General features: G+C 35.7%; 3 protein-coding genes across 3 annotated transcripts in view; 2 read left to right on the top strand and 1 right to left on the bottom strand.

The window, feature by feature from the left end:
* The window catches only part of LOC130442186 (collagen alpha-1(IV) chain), a 106,609-nt gene extending 101,231 nt beyond the window's left edge, over positions 1-5,378 (top strand). The window contains exons 7-17 of the mRNA XM_056776302.1: positions 55-538; positions 611-726; positions 794-1,381; positions 1,475-2,284; positions 2,343-2,717; positions 2,770-3,180; positions 3,241-3,525; positions 3,614-3,791; positions 3,879-3,993; positions 4,051-4,364; positions 4,419-5,378. Coding sequence (XP_056632280.1) covers positions 55-538; positions 611-726; positions 794-1,381; positions 1,475-2,284; positions 2,343-2,717; positions 2,770-3,180; positions 3,241-3,525; positions 3,614-3,791; positions 3,879-3,993; positions 4,051-4,364; positions 4,419-5,037 — 4,295 coding nt within the window. The 3' untranslated portion in view covers positions 5,038-5,378. The remainder of the gene's footprint in view (positions 1-54; positions 539-610; positions 727-793; positions 1,382-1,474; positions 2,285-2,342; positions 2,718-2,769; positions 3,181-3,240; positions 3,526-3,613; positions 3,792-3,878; positions 3,994-4,050; positions 4,365-4,418) is intronic.
* A 989-nt stretch (positions 5,379-6,367) lies between these two features.
* LOC130441877 (eukaryotic translation initiation factor 3 subunit H) lies at positions 6,368-11,864 on the top strand. Its single transcript, XM_056775702.1, has 5 exons — positions 6,368-6,417; positions 10,297-10,700; positions 10,753-10,993; positions 11,052-11,460; positions 11,519-11,864. Exons 2-5 carry the CDS (start codon positions 10,605-10,607, stop codon positions 11,805-11,807), a joined length of 1,035 nt encoding a protein of 344 aa, XP_056631680.1. The 5' UTR covers positions 6,368-6,417; positions 10,297-10,604; the 3' UTR covers positions 11,808-11,864.
* Positions 7,475-10,311, bottom strand: LOC130441878 (thioredoxin reductase-like selenoprotein T homolog CG3887). Its single transcript, XM_056775703.1, has 3 exons — positions 9,877-10,311; positions 9,659-9,788; positions 7,475-8,548 (listed from the first exon to the last, which is right to left on the bottom strand). Exons 1-3 carry the CDS (start codon positions 10,026-10,028, stop codon positions 8,231-8,233), a joined length of 600 nt encoding a protein of 199 aa, XP_056631681.1. The 5' UTR covers positions 10,029-10,311; the 3' UTR covers positions 7,475-8,230.
* Positions 11,865-12,320: the final 456 nt, after the last annotated feature.

The raw sequence follows: 12,320 nt of genomic DNA, 5'->3' as shown, positions 1-12,320 counted from the left end.
AAGTTCTTCCATATATAATTGAACAATTTCAACAGATTCTTGTCTGTTATAAAGGTTTAAGGGGGAATAAAGGGGATAAAGGAGAGGCTGGTCGTTTTGGTCGCCCTGGAACAATTGGATACCAAGGATTGCCAGGACCGCGTGGACCTCCTGGCCCTGATGGATTACCGGGACCGGCAGGAGAGCCTGGGTTAGATGGAACACCTGGAACAGACGGTATGGAAGGAGTACCAGGACCTCCAGGTAACCCAGGAATACTCACTTACCCTCCCGGTAACTTAATATTAGCCGACGAAGCAGAAACAGGAGATGCTGGTTTTCCGGGATTGATGGGACTTGAAGGGCTTCCTGGTCCAAAGGGTCCGATGGGTGATGAAGGATTTGTAGGTCTCAAAGGTCAATTTGGTGATGATGGTGAGCCAGGAATACCTGGAAAAGATGGTTTGCCTGGTCTAAACGGAACTCCGGGAATGAAAGGTGAACCAACGTCAGCTACAAAAGAAGATGTTATGGGATCGCCTGGTTTAAAAGGAATTAAGTAAGTAAAAACTCCACCTTTATTATTTGTTTGTTCCAATTTCTATTCTAAAAATGACATTGTTTTATTTAGGGGAACGAAAGGAGAGCCTGGAGCACCTGGACCTAGAGGTATGGAGGGAGATGTATTAGGACTATATGAAGATAAGCGAGGAGACAGAGGATCTAAAGGCGATATAGGAGAACCAGGTATTTATCGAAATTGAGTTTTTCATCGCCTTCTGGAATAAAAATACGTATTCTTAAATGATTTCAGGTTATGATGGTTTGGTTGGACCGAAAGGATTCCGGGGATCACCTGGTTTACCGGGACTACAAGGTTTAACCGGAGAACAGGGAATTTCGTTCGACGGACCACAAGGTCTTAAAGGATATCCTGGCATTCGAGGAGATCAAGGATTCAGAGGACCATCCGGTCCAGATGGTAAACCAGGAATAGATGGTCTTCCTGGTATTCGCGGACCAAAAGGAGATCGAGGAGATTACGGTTTAGCAATTTTGAATGGTGTTATGGGAATCAAAGGATTGAAAGGTGTTAAAGGACAAACAGGAGATTTTGGACCAGACGGACGTCCTGGACTTGCAGGAAGACCTGGACTTAAAGGAGATAAAGGAGCCAAAGGATCTCCAGGATATAGCGGCGCTACCGGTTTTGCTGGAGCTAAAGGACAAAAAGGCGCATCAATCACAGGACCACCAGGAAGGTATGGTGCTGATGGATTACCTGGATTACCCGGACAATTCGGAGATATTGGACCAAAAGGAGAAGACGGTATTACAGGACCAGTAGGGTTACCTGGAGCAAAGGGTGAACCAGGACTTCAAGGATTCCGAGGATTCCCAGGTGAGATAAATGTTTATAATTTGGGAATTTAGCTTTTGTTTATTTATAATTGAATTTACGAATCAAATCAATTAAAAAATGGTGGAATTTTAGGAGATGAAGGTCCTGTTGGATACCCTGGTCACAGAGGTTCAGATGGATTAATGGGGGTTCCGGGTCTATCCGGCGAGAGGGGTGATATGGGCTTTCCAGGTCTAAATGGATTACCTGGTCCCAAAGGACTGCCCGGTTATTATGGCAGGAAAGGAGAACGGGGAAATATCGGATATCAAGGACTACAGGGTTTTAAGGGAGAAGCTGGATTAAAAGGAGGCAGAGGAGATCAAGGTTTGCCAGGCTGGGACGGAGAGGAAGGAGAATCTTCACAAAGTGGAGAAAAGGGAGATGCTGGAGAGCCAGGTTTACCTGGACCTCAAGGATTTAGTGGACGTCCGGGATTACCGGGTTTGAAAGGATTAGCAGGAGATGACGGAAGAGATGTAGTAGGTCCAAGAGGTCAAAAGGGCGAGCGTGGTGAGCCAGGTAAAGATGGACGTAATGGATTTATTGGAATTAAAGGTGAACAAGGAGAACACGGAGACGTTGGTTATAAAGGATTTATGGGCGACAAAGGAACAATTGGTCAACCAGGAATACCCGGTCTAAACGGGATACCCGGCTTCAAGGGCAGTAGAGGTGATATCGGACGTATGGGATTCAATGGAACAAAAGGAGAAAGAGGAGTGGATGGTGAACCCGGACTAATAGGAAGACCAGGTATGCCTGGTGATGAAGGATATCGTGGAGCGATAGGAGCTACCGGCGCTAAAGGTCTAAAAGGAAACAGGGGTCTTGCTGGTATTGCACCAATTGGATTTGCAGAAAAAGGGGATATTGGAGACTATGGTATGACTGGTATTCAAGGTAAAAAAATAATTGATACCCATTATCCAGATTTCCATAAGAACACAAATATTTATAGGTTTAAAAGGAATACAAGGAGATATCGGTTTTCCTGGATTGATTGGCTTAAAAGGGGAATTAGGTGCTAGTGGATTTGCTGGATTACCAGGTGATTTCGGATATCCAGGAATGCCCGGCGCTAGAGGGGATGTAGGACTACCTGGACCACCAGGAATACCAGGACAAAATCCTGAACGAGGTGAACCAGGTCAAGATGGTTTTGATGGACTTCCTGGACGACCAGGGTTCCCAGGGCAAAAAGGAGCTCCTGGAGAATTTGGGCCTGACGGACCTATGGGAAGAGCTGGTAAGCCAGGAATATCATTAACTGGTTTCAAGGGAGAACAAGGAGATGACGGTTTTCCTGGATTCCCAGGACAGCCTGGCCCAAGAGGTAAATCATTATTTTAGTTAACGATTACTTTTACAACTATTCGTTATTACAGGTGAACCAGGTATTCAAGGAAGAATGGGCCGTGCAGGTCCTAAAGGTTTTGTTGGGGACCAAGGATATTCGGCTTATAGTGCAAAAGGAGAAACGGGGGATGTTGGTTATAGAGGTTTACAAGGATTTAATGGAACCAAAGGAGAACGTGGTGAACCAGGATTAGACGGTTTACCAGGCCCTCGAGGTCCTCAAGGTCTTAAGGGAGTAAGAGGTTTATTTGGATTAGATGGTGTGGATGGTTTTCCTGGTCTTAAAGGGTCCAAAGGAGACGTAGGTGATTGGGCTCCAGATGCACTACCAGGTGAACCGGGTGATATTGGTTTACCAGGATTTGATGGAGTACCCGGTTTAAAAGGTTTTCCAGGAAAAACAGGGTTCCCTGGAGCGCGAGGCCAAAAAGGAGAAATGGGTATGTTTCGAAAATCTACCGAAATTTAAGAATTATATTAAAATATATTTTTTATCACAGGTGATATTGGACTTGCTGGTATTCCCGGATTAAATGGGCCTAAAGGTGCACGTGGATCGCCAGGTTTTAGAGGCCGTACTGGTGCTAAGGGTTTACAAGGACCAAAAGGTGAAAGGGGAGTACCAGCTCCGCAATATTTTGCGCCTAGAAGTAGAGGATTCCATTTCACGAGGCATTCTCAATCGGAGCAAATACCAGTTTGTCCATCAAATACAGTAAAAATGTGGGACGGTTATTCTTTATTACACATAATGGGTAATGAAAGATCACACGGACAAGATTTGGGTAAGTTTAACAATATTTTACTATTTTTACCTTATATTCTTACGGTATTATTAGCTAAGCGATAATTTTTTTTATTTTATATGCTTAGGTGCTCCCGGAAGTTGTTTGAGAAAATTCAACACAATGCCATTCTTATTCTGTAACATCAATGATGTATGCGATTATGCTCAAAGTAATGAATACAGTTATTGGTTATCAACTACGGAACCAGTTCCGATGACAATGACAAATATTGCTGCCCAAAACGTACAGAGATATATTTCAAGGTAATTTAATTTCAGATCCTCAACGAAAACTAAATCTCGATTTAGTTGTCGAAATCCGTACCTAACCTTTTTTGTTTTTATTTTAAGATGTTCTGTATGCGAAGCACCAACGAGAGTAATTGCAGTTCACAGTCAAACGGTGGAAGTACCACTATGTCCTCAAGGATGGGATCAACTATGGATTGGATACAGTTTCCTCATGGTAAGTTTTCACTAAGAGATTTAATTTTTCTCTATTGAATTTCTCCTCAATTTTCAGCATACTGATGCAGGAGCAGAAGGCTCCGGTCAATCTCTAGTATCTCCTGGGTCTTGTCTAGAAGAATTCCGACCAAAACCATTTGTCGAATGTCACGGTCACGGAACATGCAACTATTACACAACCGCCGTTTCTTATTGGCTTGCTACTATAGAAGACTACGCTATGTTCCGCAAACCAAGACCGGAAACCCTAAAAGCGGGTTCTCTTACTCAAAAAGTTAGTAGATGTTCTGTATGTATTAGAAGAAAAATAGAAAGAAATCCAGTACCAGTACCTGAAGTACCTAGTGAGATAAATAGACCTTACAACAGGTAAGTACAGTACGATATATTCAGCTTCTCAACTCAACATTTTTATCATTCCAGACCATCATACACTGGTTCATCATCCTATGGATCTTCATACGGTACTTCATCTGGATCTTCATACGACAGTTCCTCGGGATCGACACGTTATGGCGTATCACCAGGTTCATCTGCTTACGGTTCTTCTGGTTCATCTTATAGAACGTCTTCGGGACCGTCAGCCGCAGCAGCTACAGGAGGATCGTACGGAGCATCATCCAGAGGTTCGTACGGATCATCCGCGGGAGATTCATATGGATCGTCAGGAAGAGGTTCATATGGATCATCAGGAGGAGGTTCATATGGATCTTCGGGAGGTTCATATGGATCTTCGGGAGGAAGTTCATATGGAACATCATCAGGAGGATCGTATGGATCATCAGCAGGTGGTTCATATGGATCATCAGGATTACCACAATCATCGGCAACATCTCGCACATCATCTCAAGGACGGTCTTATAGACCAACTGTATACCGACCAAATAATCCTCCACCTCCGTTCATTAGCCCGAGTAGAGATTCCGAACAATCGACTTCAAATCCGACTTACAAACAGCTTAATACCGGAACCAGAAGGACGCGTCCAATCAGAAGAAGAAGACCAAACAATAACAGAGTACATAATCGAATAACTCACTGAACACTCTAACGTGCCATATTTTTTTTTTGTTAAATTAATGTAATTAATGTACAGTATAAATATTTTAAGTATGAATTTTCTATCCCATAACACTAATGGATTTTTCGGGAAAAAGAAAATGTAAAAATGTAAAGAATCTTTTTCCAAGCGAAGCTTGATGTTAAATATATAGCCAACGTTTTATTTTGGTGCCATAGTCTTAATTAAAATTGAAATAATTAAGCTTATCAAAAATAACTTGATGTGATTCATCTGTGTATCAATCGTAGGTTTTAAGCACTGCCAAAAATAAATTGTAATAAATTAAACAAATAAACGATATTTCTTAATTATAATAATAATTAATTTTTTTATCGATTCGTAACTTCTAAATACAGAACTTTTCAGTTTTCTAATTATCTGTTATCGTTACAAAATAGAACATATCTAAATTTAGGCAACGGCGCGGAGCTAATAATTGATTTTAGAAAAACAATAAAAAAATTGATCAATATATAAAGTATAAAAGAAATTTTACAATATACATGTAGCTAAAGCTCAGAAATGGCCTTTTGCAGATATAAAATCTAAAAGTTTCGCCTCCCAAAACCTTTTAGAGTGTGTGCTTTTGTAGGTATAATTTCCGAAAGTTTCGCTTTTCCGCACAGGTCATTCGAGAGATTTGTCTATGGTTAGACAACGCATTTACTTGCCTAAAAGGCGTGCTTAAGACACGCCAAACAGTAAAGAACGTTCTAGGGCATTTAAAGTGATTTATCTATGATTTAGTCAACGTCACATTTATTTTTCTGAAACGTGTGCTTTTGAAGATATAATTTTCACCTTCTAGAACCTTTTAGAATAGCACAGAATATTGGAGAGCAGTTTAAGTGAGTTATCTATAGCTTAGATTGGTCTATATGGTTTAGAAGTGAATTATCTATGGTTTAGACAACGTCGCATTCACTTAGCTGAAGGACGTGCTCTTGTAGATATAATTTCCGAAAGTTTCGCCTTCTAGAACCTTTCTGACCGGCATGGTACATTCGAGAGAATTTTGAGTGATTTATGCATGATTTATATTGGCGTCATAATTGATTTTTACCATATGTAACGTGAACAGTTTGAGTGAATTATCTATGGTTGAGTCAACCACTTACTTACCTGAAGCATATTTTTTTGTATATGTAAGTTTCTAAAGTTGTACACTCTAGAACCTACTAAAACAGCACTGGAATTTCGAGAGATTTGTCTATGGTAAGGCAGCTTGACATGGTGCAAGACCACTAGCAAGAAGTTGCACGCAATTTTTTCAAAAGTCAAAATATTTCATAGATTAATATTGCAAGTCGTTTGACATTACCACTCCTACCACTACCACCACTAACAAAAATTCCATAAGTAAGTTAAAAAAATTCTTAAAATCAAATTTTATTTAATATTTTGTGACCGACTTGAAAATAAAAATAACAGAGTTAAGTGAATAACTCATTGCAAGTTTTATCAGATATCAATTCAGAAAGTTTTGTTTTCTTTAGATTAGCATAGAATATTCGAAAGCAGTTTAAGTGAATTATATATGGTTTAGGCAACGTCGCATTTATTTATCTGAAAGACGAGCTCTTGTAGATATAATTTCCAAAAGTTTCGCCTTCTATAGCCTTTCTGACATATATATAATATATTACATATATGCTTTCTGACCAGCATAGTACATTCTAAGAAATATTGAGTGATTTATCTATGATTTAGACACGTCATTCCATTCAAGTTCTCAATTTTCACGTCATAGAACAAAACGGAAGTCGGCCATATTGATTTCTCATGTCAAATTATGCGTAAAATAACCAAGCTCAAATGTTTTCGTTTAGAACAGAGGTGTCAAACTCAATTTTGCAGAGGACCATATATTAAATTTTGAATTTGACGGGCCAGATTGGAAATAAATTTACTAAATTATTATAACATTTTATTTATTAAATTATATAAATATATAATATACGAATCCAGATACTCATTAATTTCGGGTATCATATTCGTTGTAGTTATTCCAAGAATTGATTGGGGATGTTTATTCGTAAGTCTTGTGCGATGTTTGTTCTTATTTATTTTCATGAGGGAAAACTACTGCTAACATAAATAAGTGCTACCAAACATGCAGAGAATGAGTGCTGTATGCTTTTTTAATTCGGGTTAATTATCTAAACTCTTGAAATATTGTGTATTAAATATAAGGGCGTTAATCTCATTAAATTTTTCTTTCAAAATACTATCCATTTGAAAATCTATCAACTCAATTTACAAATGAATTGTTGCCTGTGAAACAAAACATCCGAACAGGAATCGAATTAAGTCCCCCTGTGGTCCTTCTCTTTTTACATGACCGATTTACAACATCATATTAAGATCCACGTTCCATTTACACCCAATATATTTTGTTGAAATGAGAATAAAAAGCTTTTAATTTAAAATTCTTTATTAAAATAGAATCCTAATACAGGAAAAATTTTAAATAAAACATTTTACGGTTTTAATTCTTTTGTAAATGATTATATTGATAAACATATTAAATAATAATCCTTGAGGAATCTGACACCAATTAGAAAGTGAATGAACCTTACCAAAGTTATTCCCAATTATTGAATTAAAAGTTTTGTTCTGACAACATACCTATTTTTTTTTTAATTATTTCACCTAAAGAAATAATATGCAAAACATTTTTAGTTGCCAAAAATCTATAATTATAAATATCATTGCACTGAATAGAACCAGTACTACATTCAACCGGAAATAAAAAACTTGACCATGAATTATTTTAATATTAAAGTTTATCCATAGGAATCTTCAACTAATTGTTTTCTCCAACCAATAACAGAAGAATTACATGTTTTTAGTCATCGTATCTCTGAAGAGTAATTTAACTGTATAGACTATAGAATTGTAAATTTTGATTTGATAAGCCAAAAATCAAATAATAGAAACGTACCTATATAAAATTTATTTTTACGTTTTATTAGTTTGTTTAAAAAAAATATTTGCATATTGTAATTCGAACACACTATAAATCCGAATATAGTTTAAACTTTTTAGATATTTGGATTATAGAAACCCTACTTAATAGAGTTACATCAAAGATAAGGGGTAGAATAACAACATGTTATAATGAAGATTCTCCATGATTCTCTCCTAGATATTCATTAGGAGAGAATCAATATTATTTAGCAAAATTATTCAGTTCTATTTTATTGTCAAATTGCATATGACTGTCGATTATTTGGAATAATTCTGTAGGTTGAGGTATACGACCGGTTTCTAACTTTGACCAAACCGGTATATCATTCAGAGATATCTCGAATGCTCCAGATTGGATGAGTTGACCTTCGAGAATATTGGAGAGAAAGAACAACATCATACAGGCATATAGTTTATTTTCAACACACCATATCCACCATGACGGTCTTGCTTGATTGAAGTATTCGAAAATGTTGATATTTGAAAGTATACATAGGATTATGGCCATTTTGATCCAACCCTTGAAGACAAAATGAATATTTATTGTTGTGTAAAAAATCGAGCTTATATCAACTTTTAAAACTTTATTAAAATTGAAATATGAATATAAAATAAAGGTTCCAGATGATGAAAAAAATTTTCTTGTTAATTTGAAACTTTGATATAGTATCTAAGAACCAAGAGATTGAAGTAAATGTATGCATAAAGCAAATGAGAACGAAGAGAATGTATTGAGAAAAAATAAAAAATCTATTTCAATCAAATCAATAACTGAAACAAACCCTTCATAAGAACTGAGTCCTTTTGTGGCATCAGCTATAAAACAATAAAAAAAATCACTAGAAAAGAAGGTAGATAGGAGTAAAACCAGTTATTGAGAACCATCTACAAGGGTTGAGACAAGCAAAACAATTCCTGTAAAGCTATGACCAGAGAAGATCTACTGAATGTGGCAAGAACAACCTATGAATACTAACAGGTGTCTTGTCAGGGTACTGCTCAATGGACACCTTAGGACGCTAGAGAACATTTGCATATTTATAGAAAAAAAAATTAAATTTAAACCAGAAATAAAAAATTTTAATAAATGAAAAAGACTGAGGATTTTTACTTTTGCTTGAATGGAAAATTTAATTGGAATTCTAACATCAAATACATGAAAAAACAATAAAAGAGAGAAGAGTAATTGGGATGAGAAAAGTACAAGAAAAAATAAATAAATGCCAATTACCTGATCAAATCAAACAACTCCTTCAGATATCATTACACCAGGCTTAAAATTATAAAATATGGAAGGAAATAATAAAAAAGGGAATAAAGATATTCCATAGGAAATATGATCCTCTGAACGCAGGAAATTAACAAATAAAGAGAATTGCACAAATTTTTGCTCAATTTTTCGACTCTCTCTATGCTGACGTTATAGCATAGTGCAAATTAAATTAAATACAGAAGCCATTTAGTTGATGCATCATTATCCTAATGCTTATGTAAATATTGATTATTCATTATATCTTATCTATATTTAATACTACACAATTGAAATATTTATTGAAACAGAAGACAAAAAAATAAAATAACTTAGCTATACAATTATATATGAAACTGTGATAAATATTTTTTTACTTACTATTGCTCTTGCTATAAACATATTTAAACCTGGTGGATCATAATTGGCACCATCCACGAGAATCTCTGGATACTTTTGATTAATAATGTTGGAATACTGATCAAACATGTTCTTATAACCACATGAATAACTAGAATTACAATTCGATTTATTTATATAAAACTGATTTTATTCCAAAAACTATTCCAATAAATATCATTTGAAACAAATGAACTTACCAGTAAAGAAATTTGATTGTAGGTGTACCGACATTTTGACTAAGTTTTGTTACTGGTACATCATCAGCAATACTCTGATCAGATATACTAACACAAAAGATTAATAATGTGATTAAAATAAATAAATAATGCCTATTGACTGGTCTTGACATTTTAGAGCATTAACAGAAATTATCACTATTGCGTTTATTTGTAGTATCACTTGTTCACTATCATGAAAAATGTGATTAAATAATTTTAAAAAATATACGTTTCTTTAGTTAGAAATGCTGATGAAAAAATAGAGCTATAGTATTAACACATAATCAGAAAACATGTTATTCAATTAATCCCTTTAAATATAAAGTGTATTAACAGAATATTCTAGTTTTTTCAACTATCACGAGAGAGCATTGACATTTGAAATCTGACATGTTTTAGTATGAGACAACAAGTGGACTGATTTAAAAAATCGTAAGGATAATTTAGATAAGTATATCATATTTCATTCAAATAATTAGACTTATTGCAAAGTAATTTCCAAGGAAATATATGAATATAATAAAACAAAACACTTAAACGAGTTATATTAATATAACCGTATAAGTACATGAAATGAGTATACAAAAAAGAAGAAATTAAATTTATAATTTGTCAATATCTTTTCATTTGTCAATTGTTCTTTGCAATAAGGTTCCTTTCGAATCCAGCACTGTCTATATTGAAGTATAATTTCATAAATTGCCAAAATGGCAAGTCGTCCTGCTGCAACTAATAATGCCAATAGCACTACGCCTAGACGTGTAGAAGAGCCCACAATTTCGTACGTTCAAGCCGATGGATTAGTAAGAACTTGAATTTTATACAATACGAGTTGTACTTAACTTTTTTTTCCAGGCTGTAATGAAAATTGTTAAACATTGCCATGAAGAATCCACAACAAATATGGATATTGCACAAGGGGCGTTGTTGGGTTTAGTGGTAGATAGCCGTCTTGAAATAACAAATTGTTTTCCATTTCCTAAACAAACAGATGAGAATATGGATGAAGATGAATACCAATTAGCTATGATGCGTAGACTAAGGAGAGTTAATGTGGATCACTTTCATGTGGGATGGTATCAAAGTGCTGATGTTGGTAAATATTTTACTTCAAAAATTTTTATATTTCATTAATTTTGTTATTTTTTTATTAGGCAATTTTTTGAGTTTGCCTTTACTGGAATCACAATTCCACTATCAAACCTCCATTGAGGAATCTGTTGTCGTAATTTACGATACACAAAAGTCATCAAGGGGATTTTTGACTCTTAAAGCTTATCGTCTGACACCACAAGCTATAGAAATGTATAAAGAAGGAGAATCTACACCTGAAGTTCTTTTGAAATTGAAAGTTGGCTATGAAAATTTGTTTGTGGAAGTACCTTTTCTAATTAAAAATTCCCCATTATCTAATATAATGATGTCAGAATTAGCTGAATTAGTACCGGAAGAAGAAGGTTCAAAGTTTTTGGATCTTGGAACGGCTTCTGTACTTGAAGGACAACTCAGGTGTCTTATGGATAGAATAGACGAATTGAATCAAGAAGCTATCAAATTTAACAGGTAAAAACATTAAATTATTGAAAAATATTTTGTACTAGAAATTGTTATTTACTTGCAGGTATCAGCAGGTTGTAAGTAGACAGCAACAAGACAAACACCGCTATATACAAAAAAGAGCTCAAGAAAATGCTGCAAGAATTGCCAAAGATGAACCACCACTGCCTGAAGAGGATATCAATAAACTATTTAGACCACCTCCGGTTCCACCAAGATTAAACCCAATGATTATTGCTGGACAAGTGAATACTTACAGTCAAGCTATTTCTCAGTTTTGTTCGCAATCATTGGCCAAACTTTACATTACACAAGCATTACAAAATGCTAAAGAAGCTAACAGTAATTTGTAAGATAAAAGAATGTTTTTGTAAACAAATGAGGACATTAAAAATTCATATAAAACTTTATTTCTTATTTGATTTCCAATGCCAATCTAAACATATTTCTCTAATAATATGGTTATATATTTGCACTTTGGCTTGAACCTTTTTATGTCATAAGGCAAGCTGTAAGTCTTTGAACCACACCTATATCACAAATGTGGTCTGCAGTTTCATCCTCCTCCATGCACCAGTGACACTCCAGATCGTCTGTGATGTCCATGGTGCGAAGATGACTGTATAAACTTGAAAGTCCAGTCACTAGTCAGATTTCGCTCCTATTTAATTGGTGCAATTGTTTGGTAAGACAGGCACAAGGTCCATCTATGTTTACCTTCACTTGTCTCTGCCGAGCCCGCCTTGCTAGCAGGCCGTTGAGTGAAGCGATAGCTACACCAATAATGGGTTTTTAGCCCATTGGTGAGTCTGCTCCCAAACGAGCTGGCAGCCATCGCTCACCACATTTTACAGGTCTTTCTTCCA

The sequence above is a fragment of the Diorhabda sublineata genome, chromosome 3 (assembly GCF_026230105.1).
Source record: "Diorhabda sublineata isolate icDioSubl1.1 chromosome 3, icDioSubl1.1, whole genome shotgun sequence".
Lineage (NCBI taxonomy): Eukaryota > Metazoa > Arthropoda > Insecta > Coleoptera > Chrysomelidae > Diorhabda > Diorhabda sublineata.
The sequence above is the reverse complement of the archived record's forward strand: the minus strand, read 5'-3'. Positions and strand labels throughout refer to the sequence as shown.